This window comes from Trachemys scripta, chromosome 4 (assembly GCF_013100865.1).
Source record: "Trachemys scripta elegans isolate TJP31775 chromosome 4, CAS_Tse_1.0, whole genome shotgun sequence".
NCBI classification, from domain to species: domain Eukaryota; kingdom Metazoa; phylum Chordata; order Testudines; family Emydidae; genus Trachemys; species Trachemys scripta.
In genome coordinates this window covers 79159651-79181911 of record NC_048301.1, presented here as the reverse complement: position 1 = coordinate 79181911, position 22261 = coordinate 79159651, and the positions used below count along the sequence as shown (strand labels likewise).

At 41.1% G+C, this 22261-nt stretch overlaps 2 protein-coding genes across 2 annotated transcripts; one reads left to right on the top strand and one right to left on the bottom strand.

The window, feature by feature from the left end:
• Nucleotides 1-1798: 1798 nt before the first annotated feature.
• RAG1 (recombination activating 1) lies at nt 1799-12371 on the top strand. The gene is made up of 2 exons (XM_034767110.1): nt 1799-1879; nt 6851-12371. Exon 2 carries the CDS (start codon nt 6871-6873, stop codon nt 10003-10005), a length of 3135 nt encoding a protein of 1044 aa, XP_034623001.1. The 5' UTR covers nt 1799-1879; nt 6851-6870; the 3' UTR covers nt 10006-12371.
• A 6496-nt stretch (nt 12372-18867) lies between these two features.
• RAG2 (recombination activating 2) lies at nt 18868-21281 on the bottom strand. Its single transcript, XM_034769661.1, has one exon. It carries the CDS (start codon nt 21279-21281, stop codon nt 19680-19682), a length of 1602 nt encoding a protein of 533 aa, XP_034625552.1. The 3' UTR covers nt 18868-19679.
• Between the last annotated feature and the right edge of the window lie 980 nt (nt 21282-22261).

Sequence of the window (22261 nt, the reverse complement as noted above, 5' to 3'; positions counted from 1 at the left end):
TAGTTAGAAAGTTTTTTCCTAATATCTAACCTAAATCTCGCTTGTTCCAGATTGAGCCCCCCATTTCTTGTCCTACCTTGTCCTAGACATGGAGAACAATTGATCCCCGACCTCTTTATAACAGCCTTTAACATACTGGAAGACTATCAGGTCCCCCCCTCAGTCCTTTTTTCTTAAGACTAAACATGCCCATTTTTTTCAACCTTTCCTCGTAGGTCAGATTTTTTAAACCAGGTGTTCTCTAACTTCATTGCACTGTGATCCCCCTCCTGACAGCAAAAATTGCTACATGACCGCAGGAGCGGCCACCAAAGCCTGAGCCCGCCCAAGCCCTGCCACCCCAGGTAAGGGGGGGTCAAAGCCAAAGCCCAACTGCCCCAATGGTTTCAGCCCCTGGCAGGGGGGCCTGTAATCTGAGCCCTACTGCCTAAGGCTGACACCCTCAGGCTTTGGCCCTAGACAGTGGGGCTTGGCCCCTGGCCCCAGCAAGTCTAAGCCAGCCCTGGCGACCCCATTAAAACGGGACCGCGACCCACTTTGAAGTCCCAACCCACAGTTTGAGAACCGCTGTTCTAAACCTTTTATCATTTTCTTGTTCTCCTCTGGACTCTTTCCGATTTGTCCACATCCTTCCTAAATTTGTGGTACCCAGAATTGAACACAATACCTCAGCTGGGGCTTCACCAATGCCGAGTAGAATTAAACAATTACCTCCTATGTCTTACATACAACACTTCAGCTAATACACCCCAGAATCATATTAGCCTTTTTCGCAGCTGCCTCACATATCAGTTTATGGTCCACTATAACCCCCAGATCCTTTTCAGCTAGGGCGACCGGATGAGAGGAAGAAAATATTAGGACACTGGAGGGGTGGGGGGACAACAACAAAAAAAAACTGCCGGCAGAGCGAAATATCAGGACAAGAGATCGGTCGGGATGCAGGACAAACTGCTAAAAATCAGGACGGTCCCGATTTAATTGGGACATCTGGTCACCCTATTTTCAGCAGTACTATCACCTCACCAGTTATTCCCCATTTTGTAGCTGTGCATTTGGTTTTTCCTTCTCAAGTGAAGTACTTTGCACTTGTCTTTATTAAAATTGGTCTTGTTGAATTCAGACCACGTGAACAAGTGAAACAAGTTACACTGAGAATATACCTAGAATCTACATCACTGATTTATCTTCCAGTAGGTAGCTGACCTGCAAGACCCTGGCCATCTGCATTCATCAGAGGGGTAACCGTATTGTTAGAATCGGACATTACACTGGTGTCAGAAGAAAGGGCAATGATATGATTCATATTGTCAGCACAAAATTCCACAAACAAAAATGGAAGCGTGGTTATGTCTGGACTGATAATGTAGGCTTAAATGTCAGGATCCTTAAAAGGGATTAATCCTGTCAAAAAGGGTGGCATGACTGGGTCCCACATTCTTCTCCCCAATGTGTAACCGAGTGGAGAAATTAGCTCTGGAGCTATAGACATAAAGCAAATACAAAAGTTTAGTCACGTAAAGGTGCAGACACTCTCCTGGAATGGCTCTGCATGGAATTAAAACTCATCTTAGAGGCCAGGGGTCTCTCAAAGGAGGACCTTGTTTTTATTAACTTCATAGTTAAGCCTCGTAAATTACCAGGTGCCACCTGGAGTAGAGACTTCTGTATTGTGTTGTGGTTGATGGTAACTTGTGGTTAGCACCAGAGCGGTACTGGGAAATGGGAGGGACAGGGATAGGGTGAGACAAACAGCACTGCAGTGAGCTTTAAAAATCAGAGGGGAGAAGGGCAGAGAGAGAGATCGAGAGAGATCTTGATATTTGGAACCAACTGAGCAGACGTACAAACGACTCTACAAACTGGCAGTGAGAGAAAGGTAGGCTAACAGTCTTAACTGCAATAACCCAGCTACTTGTGAGACATACAAGAATTGATTCAACTATTTCCATGTATTAATGTATATGTCATTAATCTGATTTTATAAACTCTTTCTCCCAGAAAGTAGCACCTCACTCCACAAACAGTCCCCCTCATTTCAGTGGGGCTACTCACAGAGAAAGGTATTACTCAGTGTGAGTAAGAGCATGACAATCTGACCTTGTTTTAGAAGGACCTGAGATATTCTGAGATGGCCAGAAAAGGAATTTTCTTTTTCTTTCCAAGCTAAAAAGAGGTAACATTAAACACAGCTGTCAGATCCAGTTAAATTATGAGTGAATTTGATGGTTGGGGTGTGTGATTCATCGTGGAGGATTGTTCAGTGCAGCCCAATTAGAACAACAGAGCAAAGGCAAATTTCTAGTGAATGTCAGGGAAATGTTCCCAGCACTGAGGTCTGTGGAGTAGTCTTCCAAGGGAACAGGTGGAAGCTCCATTGCTTAGGAGCTGGAGAATTAGACTAAATAAAGTATTTGATGAATAGACTGTAGGGAACAATCCTGGACCAGCGGAATGGATGATCAGGTGACCTAATAGGGCTTCTTTGACTCTCATCACTTTAGGACATATTTGCTGAAAGGAAACAAATGAATTTTTGAACTTTTTCTCAGCAGAGGGTAAGAGCCATCTGCTATATTTGAATTGCAGTTTGACAGCAAGGTCATGGGCTTGGGATCAGGTGTAGTACTAAGATGACACACCATACAAGGGTGGGACAAGGAAAGAAGGTATTAGCTACTTTGCACTGGATTTGGAACATACCTGTTGCTGGCTGGTTCATCACAATAACTAGTGAGCAAACTCAGGGGTGTCATTTCAGAAAAAATTATGGTGGTGGGAAGGCCAAAGTTGTATCAGCATATAGAACATTAGATCTGATTATATTATATCCTGCAAAGTTTGTGGGGGGCAAAAAGTGGAAAACATAATGGAGCATATACACCCCTGAAAAGTTTTTTAGGGGCAAACTAAGGTCAGGGGAGGCAACTGCCCCTCGTGGCCCCCAAGCAAATGATACCCCTGAGGAAACCTTAGGGGGGCATAGCTTGTTGGCTGCTCTCCAAAGCTGGAGAGGTGCTGATGATGCAGCTAGAGACACTGTGAATCTCAATGAAAGTCCCTGTAAACAGGTTTCTGCTTTGGCTGCAAAATCACAAAATCCAGGATCATTTTTAGTGTGTGTGTAATCAGTAAAATGGGAATAATAATACTTCCCTATGTCACAGGTATGCTGCAAAGATAAACTGACTAATATGTATAAGGTGCTCAGATATTCCATTGACAAATGTTTTGGAAAAGACTATAGCCAAGCAACAGCTTTATGTGTTACTTGCAGAATAAATATCGACCATTTAACTGATGAATAAGTACTATGCAGTAGCAGGATAATTAAACAGGAAAGTACTATGTGGTTACAAATTCACTACATGATTATGTTGGTCTTTTATAACACAGACAAGATGGGTGAGGTAATAGCTTTTATTGGACCAACTTCTGCTGGTGAGAGAGAGAGAGACAAAGCTTTCCAGCCACACAGAGCTCCTGAATAAGGGTTCAGTGTCACTCAAAAGCTTGTCTCTCTCACCAACAGAAGTTGGTCCAATAAAAGCTATTACCTCACCCACCTTGTCTCTCTCAGATCCTGGAACCAACACGGCTACAACTATAATTTTATAGCACAGTTCAGATACCAAATAATTCACAGATTAGTGGACCAAATCCTAACTCCTTACTCAGGCAAAACTCCCAGCTTCTGCATTTGACCTTATCAAACTAGGTAGTGCAGTATTCCCAGGTAAAACCTTTGGAGGTACCACACAAGTAACTCCATGATATTTAGTGCACTGCGAAGTACTCTAGTGTGAGACAGGCAGATCTTATCTCTGGACTGACAGTCACCTAAGGAAAAGATATTTTGTAATATTTATTTTTGTCCTGCTGATCTCACCTCTTCTCCTCCCATTTGAATACTAGCAAGACAATAGAGCAGCTCAAAGGACTGTAGGAGAATAGGGTAAAACAGTGAAGGACAACAAGTCATTCAGTCCCTCTGCAGGCAGCAGAGTGTAGCTCAATAGGCAAACAGGACTTTTGTGGGGCAAGCAGGACACTGCTCTGCTGGTAGGAGATTTCGACAACTAGGTCAGCAGGGTCCAGTCAAGCAAGACAACGGGTACAGCTGTCATACATCTGCACCAGATAGTAGGTTACAGTTTTATAGCTAGCAGGGTACAAACAAGTAGGACAGCAGGCTATAGCCCAAAAGAACAGCAGGGGATGGCAGTGCAGGCGCTCATATTCAGCATTGTAGGCAGCAGGGCATAGCAGTGCAGGCAGATGGATATAGCAATGCAAGCAACTTGTTCTCAGTGGGATGGAATTAAGAGAAGCTGGAAAGAAAACAAACCCTTAATTTTTTTGCCAAGGTGCACTTGAAGGATTTTGAAGTTAAACTCTTAAGGCGAGAGCTGAGCAGGTTGACATGTCACTCTGGATTTGGAACTTAATCAGAGCCAGTAATCCTTTCCAGCTGGACGTTGGAAGATTGTATTGAAATATTGCTCCATTGAAAGGTTATATTTTTTTAAAAGAGATAATCTCAGAAACATAATGCAGGAAAGACAGATCAAAATTTCAGACACTGAAAGGAACGCAGGCATCCTCAGAATAGATACAGTGGTCTAGAGTTTTAGAGAGCATTATAGCTAAGTGAAGATACAGCCTTTATTTGAAACAAATACTATAAGGTTAAAATAATATATTCTTAAAATACATTTTACTTTGTTTCTGTTACTAACCAATTTCATTTTCAATTTCATTTTCATTACTAGCCAATTTCATTTTCAGACTCTCATCCACTAGCACAATGTTGCAATGTTTGAATTGCAAGTCCCTCAGATGAATATTTATTTGTATAAAATGTCATGTTTCCACAGCAACAACATCAGTGGTGTATTTGATAATAGATTGTTTTTACAAAATCTAAAATTTGACCAGACATTTTCAATTGCCCAAACCATGTAACTCTTCCAAATAAGGTCGCAGTTCAGCAAGGTATTTAAGCACATGCCTGTCTTTAAACATGTGAGTTGTCCCTTTGGGGCAGTAAATTGTCATGGCTCCATTACGTCAGCTGAGGATCTGTTCCATTGAATTTAAGTCAGTATGTGGCTAAGTGCCTTCTGAACCTAAATGAGGTCATGATTCTGCATTGGGATCAGCTAACATGGAATGCCTTTAAAGGAACCACACACTAAAGATCCCACTTCAGGATCAGGGCCTAAAAAGTGAAGTAGTGGTAGTGGTGTTGATGAATTTAAAACACGGTATGAGAGATGTATATTTCCACTTTTCAGCCTCCAGTTTAACTCAATTTCATATAAGCAGTGATCATAAGTCATCAGATATCATAGTCTTTACTCACTCAAGTAGTTCCATTGACTTCAGTGGGACTACCTGTGTGAACATGGATATAGGTGTGAGCAGTTAAGGTTGGAGGATTGGATGCTGCTATCTGTTAGTTGTTCGCTGTCCTATGGTGTGTGAAGTGAGTTGGTGGTCTCAATGCAGTTTTTATGGCCATTTGTCCACATCAGGCTCAGGGCTGAGGCACATCGGTAGGGCTGTGTGGGGAAGTGCCCCTACCTTCTGCTTCTGTCCTGTAGATAAACAGATGGACTTCCATTTTTAGGCATCTCAATCTACTACCTGTCATGCACACTCAATAGTTTAATCCCATCTCCTTCTGGATAAAATCAGAGTATGCATGTTAATCAGTATTACTGTGTATTCTTATTACACTCAAAATGTGTAAGGTGCTTTACTGACATATAAGTAGATAGACCCCTACCCAAAAGAGTTTATAATCTCAATAGGCAACATACAGGCAAAGGAGTGTTTGGGGTCAGGTGAGTGCAGAAAGCAGGTGCTCTTCATGTGCAAGCATCCTTTACACAGGCCTGCCAGCATACCTTACTTCTCAGTACCCTTCTTTCCTGATTCCATTTCCAGCCTGGGCAAAGGTTACCAATTGTGTAGTGTTGTACGGCAACTCTGCAGTGTGGGTAAATATCCTCAGTTTACACTGAGGTCACCAAATTGATTTTACTTGTAACTAGAGGTACTTCAAAACTGGTGAAAATCTATTGCATTTGCACACAGTCCCATCCATACTTTAATATCTTTCCCAGCATCTTTAGTAGTACCAAATGTGTGGCTCTCTAAGGATTAACAGTTGTCACACACCAGGGCCATTCAGATCTTTAAAGTAAATGCGGCAATAGAATCAAATCTTTTTCATCCAAAAGCCTAGGCTCCTACCACTTGAACTAAAGGAAACTCTCCTTTAGTTATTAGCGGTATAGAGCCTATGACACACAGCAGATCTGTTCCAATTCTGTCCAGTAGAGGGCAATGGCACATACACTAGCCATTTCATGACATTATTATTACCCCCAATTTAAGATGGTACTATGCTGTAGCCTGTGTCTGTTTAATTCAATCATGGAATTTCTTTCATGGAAACATTTGCTTATTTTGCAATATGGGTGAAATTTACTCCTGAGTTCTGAGTAGAATGGCAGCACAAAGCCTATGCGGCACATAAGCCTCACTTAAACCCTGATTTGAGGGTTTAAATTGATCTGAAGTGGTGCATAGGTCTTTTGCTGGCCCTCTGCACAAGGGTGAATTTTACTCTTTGTGATTGTCCAGATATCTTACTGGCGTGACATAATTTATATCTACAATGGTATTTCAGACTATGGGAAACAGCTTATTGTCAAAGCATCTACCAGTCATTAATGACTGTAGACTTATGTGTCTTAAAATCCACATGCTTCATACATTTGCACCATTGTTCATTTTGGAGTATTTCACTTACCTACAGTGCTCTCTTTTTTCCCCTCAGGTAATCCAGTTCCAGCCAGAATGGACGTGCTGACGTCACCAAGCATGGGCCTGCACACCATGCCGGAAGAAATCCAGCACCCATATACTAAATTTTCTGAATGGAAGTTCAAGCTGTTTAAAGTGAGATCATTCGAAAAGGCACCTTCTGGAGACAACCAAGTGGCAAATAAAGAGAAGGTGGCCTCTTTGGACAAAGGCACTATGGTGCAGATGGATGTGGCAGTTCCAGTGGCAGAAAAGCCACTTCTGGCAGATACAGACTTAAATCACAATAAGCAGGCTCTCGAAAAAGATGCTGACAACCTGAAAATGCAAGAGAATGCAGCTCATCAAGCAAACCTGCAGCAGCTCTGCCGCATCTGTGGAGTTTCATTTAAAACTGATCGCTACAAGAGAAGTCATCCTGTGCATGGACCAGTGGACAGTGAAACTCAGGGACTTCTGAGAAAGAAAGAGAAAAGAGCAACATCTTGGCCGGATCTTATTGCCAAGGTTTTTAAGATTGACGTGCGAGGAGATATCGACACAATCCACCCCACTCGGTTTTGTCACAACTGCTGGAGCATCATCCACAGAAAGTTCAGCAATGCCCCATGTGAAGTGTATTTCCCGAGGAACAGCACCATGGATTGGAAGTCCCACTCCCCAAACTGCACTGTTTGTTATACTGCTCGTCGTGGGGTCAAGAGAAAGAACCAGCCATCCAATTTACAGCTGGGCAAAAGGCTCAAGATCATTGCAGAACGTGCCCGAAAAACTAAAGGTGTAAAAAAACAAGTACAGGTGAACAACAAAAACCTTATGAAAAAGATTGCCAACTGCAAGAAGATACATCTTAGCCCCAAACTTCTTGCAGTTGACTACCCTGCAGATTTCGTTAAGTCCATCTCTTGCCAGGTCTGTGAGCATATTCTGGCAGACCCAGTGGAAACAACATGTAGTCACTTATTCTGCAGAACCTGCATCCTTAAGTGCCTCAAAGTTATGGGCAGCTATTGTCCCTCCTGCCGATACCCTTGCTTCCCTACGGACCTGGTGAGTCCAGTGAAATCCTTCCTGAACATCCTCAATTCCCTGGCTGTGCGATGCCCAGTGAAAGAATGTGATGAGGAGGTTTTGTTGGGCAAATACTGCCATCATCTCTCCAGCCACAAAGAGGTGAAAAGGAAAGAGATTTACACGCACGTAAATAAAGGCGGCCGACCGAGGCAACACTTACTCTCATTGACCAGGAGAGCGCAAAAGCATCGTCTGAGAGAACTCAAGCTTCAAGTCAAAGCTTTTGCTGAGAAAGAAGAAGGAGGTGATATAAAGTCTGTGTGCCTAACCTTGTTCCTGCTGGCTCTGAGAGCAAGAAATGAACACAGACAAGCAGATGAGTTGGAAGCAATAATGCAAGGGAAGGGATCAGGGCTTCACCCAGCTGTTTGCCTGGCAATCCGAGTCAACACCTTTCTCAGCTGTAGCCAGTACCATAAAATGTACAGAACTGTAAAAGCTATAACTGGGAGGCAGATCTTCCAGCCATTGCATGCTCTCCGCACTGCTGAGAAGGCACTCTTGCCAGGTTATCATCCATTTGAGTGGAAACCCCCTTTGAAAAATGTGTCCACTAATACAGAAGTGGGAATTATAGATGGGCTATCAGGGCTGCCACACTCAGTTGATGACTACCCAATAGACACGATTGCCAAGAGGTTTCGATATGATGCAGCCTTGGTTTCTGCCTTAATGGACATGGAGGAAGACATTTTGGAAGGCATGAAAGCACAAGACCTGGATGACTATTTGAATGGCCCCTTCACTGTAGTGGTGAAGGAGTCTTGTGATGGGATGGGAGATGTCAGTGAGAAGCATGGAAGTGGACCAGCTGTCCCTGAGAAGGCAGTTCGATTTTCTTTCACGCTCATGAACATCAGTATAGCTCATGGTAATGAAAATGTAAGGATCTTTGAAGAAGTCAAGCCCAATTCAGAGCTGTGTTGCAAGCCCTTGTGCCTTATGCTGGCCGATGAATCGGACCATGAGACTCTGACAGCCATCCTGAGCCCTCTCATAGCAGAAAGAGAGACCATGAAAAGCAGCGTTCTGCTTCTTGAAATGGGAGGCATCCTCAGAACATTCAAATTTATCTTTAGGGGTACAGGGTATGATGAGAAACTTGTCCGTGAAGTGGAAGGCCTTGAAGCCTCAGGCTCTACTTACATCTGCACCCTTTGTGATGCAACCCGCCTGGAAGCCTCTCAGAACTTGGTCCTCCACTCCATAACAAGAAGTCATGCTGAAAACCTGGAGCGGTATGAGGTATGGAGGTCCAACCCATATAATGAATCTGTTGATGAGTTACGTGATAGAGTGAAGGGTGTTTCTGCCAAACCTTTTATTGAGACTGTTCCTTCCATAGATGCACTGCATTGTGACATTGGCAATGCGGCTGAGTTCTACAAGATATTCCAGTTTGAGATAGGTGAGGTGTACAAGAACCCTGACATATCTAAAGAAGAGAGGAAGAGGTGGCAGTCGACTCTTGACAAGCACCTTAGGAAGAAGATGAACCTGAAGCCCATAATGAGGATGAATGGAAACTTTGCTAGAAAGCTTATGACCAAAGAGACAGTGGAAGCAGTATGTGAATTAATAAAGTGTGAGGAAAGGCATGAAGCCCTAAGAGACCTGATGGACCTTTATCTTAAGATGAAACCAGTGTGGAGGTCTTCATGCCCAGCCAAAGAGTGCCCAGAATTGCTGTGTCAGTATAGCTTCAACTCACAACGTTTTGCTGAGCTCCTGTCCACAAAGTTCAAGTACAGATATGAGGGCAAGATTACGAATTACTTTCACAAAACTCTTGCTCATGTTCCTGAAATCATTGAAAGAGATGGCTCCATTGGCGCCTGGGCAAGTGAAGGGAATGAATCTGGGAACAAATTATTTAGGCGTTTCCGAAAAATGAATGCCAGGCAGTCAAAATGCTATGAAATGGAGGATGTCTTGAAGCACCACTGGCTGTATACCTCTAAGTACCTGCAGAAGTTCATGAATGCCCATAATACATTGAAAAGTCAGGGCTTCACAATCGATCCAGAGCAGAGTTTAGAAGACTCTCTGGCATTGGAAAACACTTTAGAAATGACTGATTCTATGGCATTCTAAACATAACGATCATTTGAATTGGGTTTGCAATTAAGTCTTCCTGGACGGGGTGCAGTAAGGCCTGCAAATATCACTTTTACACTGAGTGTTAAAGGGAATCTGTCCCTGCTCAGAGGAGTTTGGTAAACATCTGGATGGTAGTTTCCAGAAAATGGTAATACAGAGTAACTGGTTGGTGTCATTTTCCAGCCATTTTGTGAGGTAAAAGTGGAAAGAAAGGTGGTCAATTTACTTTGGCCTCAGATTATTGTTTAATAAATAGCCAAAGTGACCCAACGTTTTTAGACTATGTGATGTGTGTGAAATGAAGAGGATTCAGAAGATTTATGACAGTTGCAAAGAAAGTGAGGATGGTTTTTTTTTCTGTTTGCATCATTGCATTTTACTTACTATTTAAGAATAGTTTTTCTTTTTTTAATTGATGGCCTCTCGTTTCTTAAAACATGGAGACATTTAGACAACCATTCTGAAGTACAGAGTCAGTATTTTTGTTCAATAGGCAATCTGTACTTCCAAGATTAAATCCCAAATGGTGTATATCATCTTAGCTCCACTGGGTGAAATCCAATGAAGACAATGTCACAATTCATATTGACTTCCAGAGACAGAATTTCCCCTATTGACCTTAATGAAGCTACACTTATATACAGCAGCCAAGGATCTGGCCTATAGTGATTCCTCAGTTCTGTATATTGCTATTATACTCTTCTATAGGGTATATTTCACAGACTAAGGGAACCTTTTATTGTGTTCTAGTCCTGGCTCTGATATTGACACTGCTGTCTGGAGCATGTCATTTAATTTCTCTGCCACAGTTTCCATGCCTATAAAATGGAAATAGTTTTTACCTATCTTACAGGCATGTTGTGACAATTATTTAGTCAATAATGGTGAACTGCTTTGAAAATGAAATAGCTATTTAAGCGCTAAGCATTATTACTTCAATATTTAGAAAGCTCACAAGAACATTTTACATTGGACTAGGGGCATCATTAAAATGGTGACAATTTTCTTGTACAGTGATATTGATAGATGCCTTATATACATAATGGGAATAGATCAGATAGCACAGCAAACTTGACTCTTACAGGTGATAAATATCCAGTCTTTAATAGTGACCATGGGTAAAATGATTTTAACATATTCGTTGAATATTTATTAAAAAATGTGGTGAAATTTGGCAACCAAATTATTCCTGAACATACTAATCGAATTAATAGCATACTTTATGACCTTGATGTGGCAAATCACTTAAGCACATGCTTAATTTTAAGCACGAGAATTGTCCCATTAAACTCAGTATGACTACTCGGATGCTTAAAGTTAAGCACGTGCTTAAGTGCCTTGCTGGTTGGGGTCCAAATTTAAATTACAAAATTAATCAGATAAACTTTTCAGGAAATATAATTCAAAAGTACCTAAATGACTGGGAGTTACGCTCCTAAACTCTTTTGAAAATCCAACACTGCATGCTCATTACGCAATGATTAGCTGAGGTATTTTGATATTTGGAGAATTATACATGACACAGGATTAAATGCACAAATAACTGCACATGTGTTTTTTTTAAGCAATTCAATTTTGCTTTTATTTTCTGTTTTGATATTGCATTTGGCTCATTGGCAATTAAACTGTAAAGAGCTAATAGTTTTTATCTTTTGTAGTAGTTTTTAGTTGTGATTATATACTGTATCTTTTAGAATTTGGTATTTACCATTTATAGACAATTTATAGGGAGAATTAAGTGCTAGTAATTCCTAAATATATTTTAGTGTTATTTTGACTGATTATTTTGATTTTATTGGATGCAATATCTACTTCTCATAAAAGAGTTTTATAATTTAGATTTCACACTTCATATCATTTCCTTAAACAAACTTTAAGCATTACAGAACTTTGGGTTGCCAATATTTAATACAGGGTTTTTGGAACTTACATGCTTCCAAATAATTTTTCAGAAGCACTGCAAAAAATGGTGCCTTTTATATATTTTGCAGTATAATTTTCCATTTATAGCATAGTGCTGATTTTGATCATTTTAATTCTTTTTCTTCCCAGATCAATTTTTTTAACTCTTTACATAATGTAGCAAACTTTTCTAATAAATTCAGAAACCAACTCAAACAATATTTTTGGTTTGGTTTGGAAATATTTCATCATGCAAATATGTTGTATCCGTTTTTTTGCATGTTTATTTGCTGTGATTGTAATATACCATGTTTTTTATACTTGAATCCATTTCAGTACTACAGCGTCCAATCTAGCAACCCTCACTCATGGTGAAATTCATCTCTGTGCTGAGGGCCAGCATAAGGCAAATGCAACATTTAAGACTAGTCCTTAAAGTAGGGTTCAAATGGGATTTAAATAGTAGCCCTCTGCACAGGAGTGAATTTCACCCACCTTACTCACACATGTAGTTCCATCCAAGTCAATGGGCCAAAATCTGCTCCTTTTGCGTAAATTATCTCAGGATTTTTACTGAAATTCTCAAATCAAAAAATGACTTCAACAAACTGCTTATGTAAAAGCAAGTGAGTTTTGACTCACTGACTTCAACAGGACTAAGTAAGGATTACTCATGCACTTAAGGATTTACAAGACTGGGCACATACTCTGGGGAAGTTCAATACACTGAACAATACATGGACTGGGACTTAGGAGTGCAATGGAATTTAAACATATTCTTTTGTGAAATAACAGCGTGGAAGTTACACTATTAAGCCAGCAAGACATATTACAAGTACTAGCAACTATGCACAGTTTGGCTGGCACTCATCAGAAAGGCAATTGTTATTTTTATTTTTTGTAACAAACTTGAATTTAGTTTCATCTCTTTTTTTCCGTTGTTGTCATATTATTTAAATCAACAGACTTTCTGCTTGAAAGTTTTAACTCATTAAACTAAACAATTCAAATGCTAAACACCTGCTGCAAGTGAAGCTTTTGTACACAGAGACTAGAAAAACAATACTACAGACGCACAGGCATGCATCTGAATGCAAGTGATTCTTGACTGCTAAAAGGTGCACTGGGTTTTCCCTCCATATTTGAGAAAAGATCTATCATTAAGCTGTTTGATTTTGAAGTGGCTTTAAATAAGTGGAGACACTTGTATTCATTTTATGCTTTCAAAAAACATATTTTTTCTACTCTAATAATTAGTATAAATACCTCAGATGATTACTTTGTGGGCAATGGTTTTCTTGTTGTGAAAATTGTATTGAATTCTTGCTGTTTTTATATAATCATACTCTATATTTTTCTTTGTTTAGAGTTTCTGTAAGAACTTATTAAAGGCATATTCAACTATTGTGCTGTGAAATGTTGTGTAGCAAGCTAGGGTCTTGATTCTGGTCTCACACCATTTTTTTTTCATAAGGATATCTCCATTGACTTTAATGGAATCAGTCCTGATTTATGCTGGAATAAAGGAGTTCAGAACCAGACCCTAGATATTTACAACATCATAATTTCTAATTTGAATAAGATGTTTTCAATGCATTGTAACACAGCATTTGTCTACGGTTTTTATTCTTACTTACTGTATTCCAGTTTCTTTATTTTTAAAATTGGTTTTAAATAAAGTTCTTAGAAATCGACTTTGGATTTGTATGTCTTGGACAGTTTTTTAGCTGTGCAAACAATTTAAAGATAATTATCTTGCATTTATTCAGTACCTTTCATTCAAATCATGAGTATTTGTCAACATTTACATTATAGTAAAGCCAAAGGCCCCAGGCAGGATTTGGGCCCTGCTGTGGTAGCCGTTATACAAACACATATGAAGATTCCCCATGAAGCCCAAAAGCCCACTCCAGCCCCTCACTCCATAGGACATTACATGCACCATAGCACAGTTAAAAACTCTTTTACTTTTCTTGGAATCTCCTACTGCTTCATTTAGAAATGACATCCAGTCTCTGTTTAAATTCATCTACCTTGCTCTGACCATGTCCAGCCCTTCTTCAAGTCTCTCCACTGACTTCCTCACATCCTCTGCATCAAATTCTAGCTCGCCATTCTTGGCTTTAAAGTCAATTGCAAAAATAACTCACCTACCTCTTAGTTCTTGTCTCCTTTCATTGCCTCCACTCCACCCAAGATACACAATCTCTCTCTCTCTCTCTTTTTGTGCCCATCACAGTGATAGCTCAAAAATGTATGTGAAACATCTATCAGTTTTGTGAGCACAAATGACAACGTTTCGTCTTTTAGCTATCTGCTTTTCTTGTACAATCCGGTAATTAGACATCTAAATGCTATACTTTGTACCTTCAATTTTATACTTTTAATTGACATTTGACACAAAATGGTGGGTGGAAAAATTGAGGCCATGTTAAAAAACATAGCTCAATGAGTCTCCTGAGAATTTGGATTAGCTTAATTCCTTGTCTGGGTTTCACTTTCCACATATACTTATAGCATCAGAATCATAGGGGAACTGGAGGATAAAGAGCACTTGTAAGGAGGTAGAGTCCCTTTCATCTCCAGGGCACTAGTTCAAATCCACCAGTTGATGTTTGCTGACCTGATTAAATTTGACTTGATTTGCAAAGGTTTTGAGCTCCAGCAGCTCCCAACAACTCTGGTGCTTATTACCATTGAAATCAGGCCAAATTGTTCTTAGTAGGGTCTACATCATACAAATATCAACATCTTAAAACTACAGCATTCAGAAAGCAGTAATTGGCCCCCTTGGCAGTCTCAGGAGAGGGACCAAGAAATGAAGATGCTTGGAGTTTGAACTACCTTTTCACCCCAAAAGGTAGTCATTGTGACAGTGTAACATGCTAGCTTTGTGTTTGAGTACACCACAAACGGGCTAAGATACCTACTACTGCTATGAGGTAAAGAAGTTTATTGGCTCACGTGGTATAGAGTTCTGTGTGTCCGCCTCCCCACCCCGCCCAACAGATATATGTGTGTGTCAGAGATGGAGGTTTATAAACGAATTGGAGCCTATATTTATCAAAAAGTGACTAGGGAGTTTGGGAGCCTCAATTTTTGAGCCGCAAACTGAGATGCCTTAATGGCAATGGGCAGGGCCGGCTCCAGGCACCAGCCTACCAAGCTTGTGCTTGGGGCGGCACCTGGAGGGGGGTGGCGCGGCGCTCCGGCTCCCGGCTCCCGGGGAGAGCGGGGCCACGGCCGGGCTCGCCGCCCTCCCCCCAGCGCTCTGGCCGCCCTCCCCCCCCGGCGCCCTCCCCCCAGCCGCCGGGGGGAGAGCGGCAAGCCCTGGCTGGGACTCGCCGCCCTCTTGCCGCCCTGCCCCCCTGCGCTCTGGCCGCCGGGGGGAGAGCGAAGCCCCGGCCGGGGCTCGCCGCCCTCCTCCCAGGGCTCCGGCCGCCGGGGGGAGAGTGGATCCCCCGCCGGGGCTCGCCGCCCTCCCCCCAGGGCTCCGGCCGCCCTCCCCCTCCCCCCCGTGGGGGGGGGCGGCCGGCGGCTTTTTTGCCTGGGGCGGCAAAAAAGCCAAAGCTGGCCCTGGCAATGGGGCCTGATTTTCAGAGGGCTGGTGCTTAGCAATTTCTCAGAAGTCAGTTCCCTTTAAAAAATAATAGAGTCATAGAAATGTAGGGCTGGAAGGAACTTTGAGAGGCCATCTAGTCCAGCTCCCCTGTGCTGAGGCAGGACCAAGTAAACCTAGACCATCCTTGAGAGGAGTTTGTCCAACCTGTTCTTAAAAGCCTCCAATGGCAGGGATTCCGCAACCTCCCTTAGAAGCCTATTCCGGAGTTTAAATATCATTATAGTTGGAAAGTTTTTCCTAATATCTAATATCTCCCTTGCTGCAGATTAAGCCCATTACTTCTTGTCCTACCTTCAATGGACACAGAGAACAATCGATCATCATCTTCTTTATAACAGCCCTTAACATATTTGAAGACTGTTATCAGGTCCCCCCTCAGTCTTCTTTTCTCAAGACTAAACATGCCCAGTGTTTTTAATCTTTCCCCATAGATCAAGTTTTCTAATCCTTTTATCATTTTTGTTGCTCCCTCTGGCCCCTCTCCAATTTGTCCACATCTTTCTTAAATGTCTCAAGTTAGGTACCCAATAGTGGAGGTACCCATAATCACTAGTCATTTTTTAAAAACTATGCCTTATTGTTTTGTCTGTAACACATGGATTCTTTACAGAAGATGTGTAAAGCAGAGAGATGTGCCTTGGAAGCTTGCACTACCACTATTTATGCTGTACCTGTTCTATAGATAGAAGACATGTCAGACTCCAGGTCCCTTTTATAAACATTAAAATCCATGAATGAGTCTTTTGAAAGCCAATAGCAAAATCATGTCCCTAAAATGAGATTGGAGATCATGATATTGCCCATACTTGTTACAAAACAAGACAGATAGATGCAGATGTGAAAGAGGTTTCCTTACCCATACATTAATATCTGCTACATTTTATCTTCTTAACCAACCCTCTATGAAGAAGGAATACTTTCTATTGATTATCCATCTTTTGGAACCAATCAGCACTTTTTCACAGCACACATCTGCCTTCCAGTGGCATTGGAGACAGCACAAAATCAATTATCATATATACTCATTCATTAGCCCGTTCGTTTATAAGCTGGCCCCCCAAAATGGATAGGTAAAACAGCAAAAACTGTATGACCTTTTCATAAGCTGACCCTATATTTTAGGGGTTGGAAAACTTTGGCTACCGGCCCAACAGGGTAAGCCACTGGCGGGTCAGGATGTTTTGTTTACTTGGAGTGTCCGCAGGCATGGAGCCCCTCAGCTCCCTGTGGTTTGGTTCGCCATTCCCAGCCAATGGGAGCTGAGGGGTAAACAAAACGACAATGTATTAGATATTCAATTCAACAATTCCATAGAGTTTAAAATAATCAAATTTTGGTGTAGACCCATTTATAACCCGACCCCCACTCTTTGATGCATCACTTTTTTACCAAAAATATTCGGCTTATGAACGCGTATATACGGTATATTCTCTAATCTTGAATGCTATGTTAAGCATCTTCACAATAGTGACTAATGACCACTGATCTCTTATTTCAGTCCATCTGGGATATTATATTTTATACTGCTTATGACTTCCTTCTCCTGCAGTAATTGTATTTTCTGATTTCTGATTTGATACCTGTTAAGCTTCCTCTAACATCAAAGCTGGACTCATGGTTTCACTTAGCAATTTTCTTCTCTATTTGAAATAAATGCATATTTTAAAAAGGCAACACAAATATACAGTTTATTAGTACAATGGACTGGGCCCCTGGCTGGACAAGTGATAAGGCCAGCTTCTGTGCTATTTTTCTCAGAAGGCACATCCTGGGAGTGGAGGGGCACAGGGCGGTGACTAGACAAAAGGTGGCTGTAAGCCATTTTTTGTGCCTGGCAGATTCTAGTCTTCCATATTATATAGTGCTTTGGAAGCTGATGTAGACCCCAGTGTAAATTTCAGCAACCACAGGGGCTATTCTAACATATTGAAGCCTCTTCATGTCTATCAATGGGCTGCTATGTAGTTCAGAATAGCCTGAGCACAGAGGACTTTGGCCATGACCCCTCCTACCATTAATCATTCCTCTGATGTGATCTCGTGCTGCAGGATGTGATGGTGGCAGTGTGGCAAAAGTCACCTATGCCACTCTATGTGGTAGAGTTAGTCCCTGGAGATTGTTTCTGGCTCTTTATGTCTCCAGAATAGTGTGGCCTTAGCAGAGTAGAATCTGCCCTACAGAATATGGATCTTGGCAGCCAAATTTCTACCAACTTTAAGGGATATATTTCATGTTCTTTGGAACAACATATTGAGCTTGATTCTGCTCTCATTTATGCTGGCATGAAAAAGGAGTAACATCATTGAAGCCAATGGCCTTACACTAGTGTAAAATTAGTGTGAGAGGAGAATCAGGTTGACTCACTTCTGAGTTTCTGCATTGCAGCCCCCAACACACTTAAAAGCTGGAAACTGGCATTGGTTTATTGTAGATCTTTGTTTTCCTCTATTGCTTATGTGCATACTGATTGTTATTGCAGGATTGGACATGAGTGTGGTGCTGTGAGCATTCCTGGGTGACTATTAGGGTTGCTCAGGAATGTTTGACTACATATACTGGTTTGCAAGGGTTGCACGTGACCAGAGCTGCACAGGTTGCTCAAGAGTACTGTTCTGCTCATGTTGTTTTTCTTTTTTATCCAAGGGCCAGGCATGTGAGTTGAACTATGAACACACTGCTCTAGTATCGTAGGCTCACAAGTGTTGATCTGATTATATTGATTTTTTTTAAGTGAATTGATACAGTAACAAAAGTAAAATAAAATAAATTTAAGACTTACAGGGACTTTACAAACAGGTAATCCAAGACACCACAAAAAGTTAATAAAATATTGGGCCAGTCAACCTTGACAGTGACTTTTGCCATCTGAATTCATTCTGCTTTGAGCACACAACGGTATTAGTTTCCACTCCTCACAATGGCCCATTGGCAAAATGAACCACTATGAGCTACAGTCTACATTTCAATACTTTCACACCTGCAGAGTCACCCCGGGGCAGGGGGCAGGGTAAAGAAATAGCAGGGTAGCAGTGGACCCAAGGGAAATGATAAAAGTCCTGTTCAATGTGAGGAACTCTTTTTGAAGTCAATGGGAATTCTGGGCAAGAAGCGGCTGCAGAATCAGGATCTTTATCAGACTTAACATAGGCATCTCAGACATATATACTATACCAGTTATAGTCATTGTTTGCAAATGAAGACAGAGCTATTTCAACCTGAGATTCACAGTACTTAGCTACCCACATAATAGGTGGAAACAAAGGTAAAGGCCATTTTTATTATAAACTTTATTAGTTCATTATACTTTTCAAAATACAAACACAAATGGCAGGCTGAACAAATTGATCTTTCTTACATGGGGAGGGCCTGTCCATGAGACCCACCTTGAAAAATGAAAACAAAACAAGTATTTCGGCACCTAAATAAATGGCCTGATTTTCTGATGAGCTGAGCTTCCACAACTCCAGCTGGCGCTGATCAGTGGCTGCCTGGCACCTCTCAAAATCAAAATTAGGTCCAAAATTAATCACCCCAAAATAGAGGCTTCCCAAGTTAGAGAGCCCCTTTGAAAACTGCCTTCATATTTTTGATACAATGGGCCTGAACTAACATGGCTTTACTCCAATTTAAGTCACCTGATTTTAATTCATTAGACCAGTGTAAAACTGGAGCAATGCAATCATGAATTAGACCTGATATTTCTAGTTCTATTGATTGAGTAGATAGATTTGCAAAAGCAAAATGGGTAACACTGTGCTTCCTATGGATCAGAGTCTACATCATTATTCACACAGGGTAGTGCCTTACTCTTCAAATAGTTTCTGTAAAGTCAATGGGGATATTTATGACGTAATTGTACTATTCTATTTGAGGAAGGCTGTCTAAATATGATCCTATGTGTTTGTATAGTGCCCAGCACAATGGGGCACTAATCTTGATTGGGACCACTGAAAGCTACTACAATACACATAATAAACATTTATTTGTGAGCTACATTAAACTGAAACAATCTAATAATTAAAATTAATAAAATAAAACACCACTAGGAGCTCTAATATTAAATTCTGTTTCAATCATCATTAACTATCCTTGGTTTGTGGTTTCTTCATTTAATCCTAGCTGAACCTTAATCATTAGCTCAAATCTACTCAAATAACCTCCGAAGAAAAGATTTTTTTACTGGAGTTGCTAACTTCATGGATGTTTTTCTGCGCAGTGGTTTCATGGGTTGTTTTTTCACAGGCAGAACCTTCTTCGGTGTTTGCAGCCCTCTAGCAAGATCAACATGCTCATTGCAGAAGTACTTGACATTTGCCTCTGAAAGACGTATGAGCATGCCCTCAGACAGATCCATACACTGAGCATGGACCCAATGGCCATCTCCATTGGAACAGTAGATCATAGCTGGCTTGTTCAGTTCAGTCGAATAGAAAGGGACCCAAGTGTTGATGTCAATGTCACAGTTGGCAGAGCAGGTGATCCAGTAGCCTGTTTCTGATTCATCTTCTTCATCATCTTCGTTATAAGTGTCAATATCATCATCGTCAAAACAATTGGCTTCGGCACTAAAACAGAACTCCTCTGAATCTTCAAATGGAGTGGAGTCCCCTGGGTCTTCTGTAGATGTCTGACTGCAAGTTTGTGCCGCCTCCTCGTCATCTTCTCTTGTTCCTCCACATCTCAAAATGTAAAAGTAGTTTGCATCTGAAATTAGTTGCCTGTTGTCCCCTGGTATACCAAGCAATATGGCCCCATTACCCATATCACTACCAAACCATATCTTGCAGTGTTTAATATCTGGTGTCCAGTCTGGGGTCTCCCTTTCCACAATCTCTATGTTGTTATCTTCTAAAGTGATTGTATTACAAAACATCCTCTTCTGGTTGTCACACTGGTAGCCCCCAACCATGACAAACTCTTTATCGCCAGTCTGAGTCACAAGAGGACTGGAGACAGAGATCCCCCCAGGCAAGATGGTGCAGCTCACAGCTGGGCTGCCTAGTGGCAGGTCAATTTTTAGCCTGTATAGGTTGGGGGGTCTGATGTTATTTTCAAGAGAATGACCCCCTAGGATGTAGATGGTATCATTTCTGGCAATGGAGACATGGAAAGAAAGTCCATCCTGAAGCTCTGGAAGGATGTATGAGGTACAGCATCCAAACTCAAAATCAACCAAAAACACATGGGGCATACAGTCTACTACACTATTCCATTTTTCTGTGGTTCTTTGTCCAAGAGGGATATATGACCTTCCCCCAAATATAACACTCATGCTTTTACCTCGGCTATGAACTACATTAATGGTATGGCCATATCTGGCTTCAGGAACATCCCCAACTAACTCTTTCTCCGTGCATTTAAAGGTGATTTTCTTGCCAGGTTTGCATACTATACCCATAACATAAATCTTATCAGATAGTTCATTGTTTGGTGTTTTCCCACCATGGATGACATAATGACATTTCTCAGACTCTGTTCTGCCCCTGAGAGGGCAGACAGCAGGGTAACGGAGAGGGGGAAGATAGCAGGAATCCTTAGAGAAAAATGCAGGCTTCAATTTGAGTTCATTTTTTTTTAAGTCAAGGAGAAAAACTCCAGTGGGGCAAGATCTCTTTGGCCAGCCTTTCTGTCCAAAAAAAAACACCTGCCCATCAAAATTCAGCAGAGAAAAGCCTGGCTGAATCAAGGATGAATTATTAATAGCGGATATCATCTGCAGGGACATTATGTCTGGTGATTGCGTCATGGTACTATCAGTATCTGAAAAAAAAAAAGAGATACAGAAAACCATATCAGGCATGCTTTAAACAATGTCAAGGCGATCAGTTAGGCAACTGTGTGACCTTGGACAAGCCATGTCAATTCTGTACCTCAGTTTCCTCACCTATAAAATGGAGTAATGATATTTACTCAGTCTTGTAAAATGCTTTGAGATCTACAAATGAAAAGTGCAATATAAGAGCTATTAAGGTCTAAATAAGGAATTATGCCAGAACTGAGTGAATATTGTAAAAAAAAATATACCCCTCTGAATATTTGACTGCATTTGTGACCCTTTTTCTGTGAACTTACTAGGTAACAAGTATAACAGAGGGAATGGGGGGAGACTGTTCACTGAAAGGGTGAATAATGCAGAATGTTCAAGAAAGGCAGATTCTGAATTAGTAATCATGACTATCTGAACCAGAAACCTGATTCTCAGAGTCGTGCCCAGTCGGAGAATAGAAACATACCATGTGACCCATGTGTTCAATTAAAAGTTTGCATTTTGAATATCAACAATATAGGTGAGCTATAGACCAAGAATTAGTCACAGAAATTATTTGGTGCATTTTGAAAAACAAATTACGCTGAGTAAATCACAATCTACAGAAATCTCCTCTCTCCACCTGAATCTCCTGCAAAATAAATTTGTTATGAATTTATTTGCTGGACTCTAACAAGGGTTGCCACCTGTTCAGGTTTTCCCAGAATCATCCTTTTTTTAACATAGCAGCCCTGGGAAATCTGAAAGGGTGCTCAGTACACACTCCCAACTGTCCAGTTTTATGGGCTCAGGATCATCCCAGGTGTCCTGTTTTTTTTGTACCTAGTGCTAACTACTCTATCATGGTTCACTACATCAGCTTCTCCGAGATGTAGTTTCAAGTTGTTCTATAATTTAACCAGGCTGAGCATAAATAAAATATTTCCTTAAAATGTATTCATAGGTTGAATTTGGTGTTT

Bases quoted from the DNA above. Each gene is read 5' to 3' on its own strand.
- RAG1 (XM_034767110.1), top strand. From the start codon at position 6,871: ATGGACGTGCTGACGTCACCAAGCATGGGCCTGCACACCATGCCGGAA.
- RAG2 (XM_034769661.1), bottom strand. From the start codon at position 21,281: ATGACGCAATCACCAGACATAATGTCCCTGCAGATGATATCCGCTATT.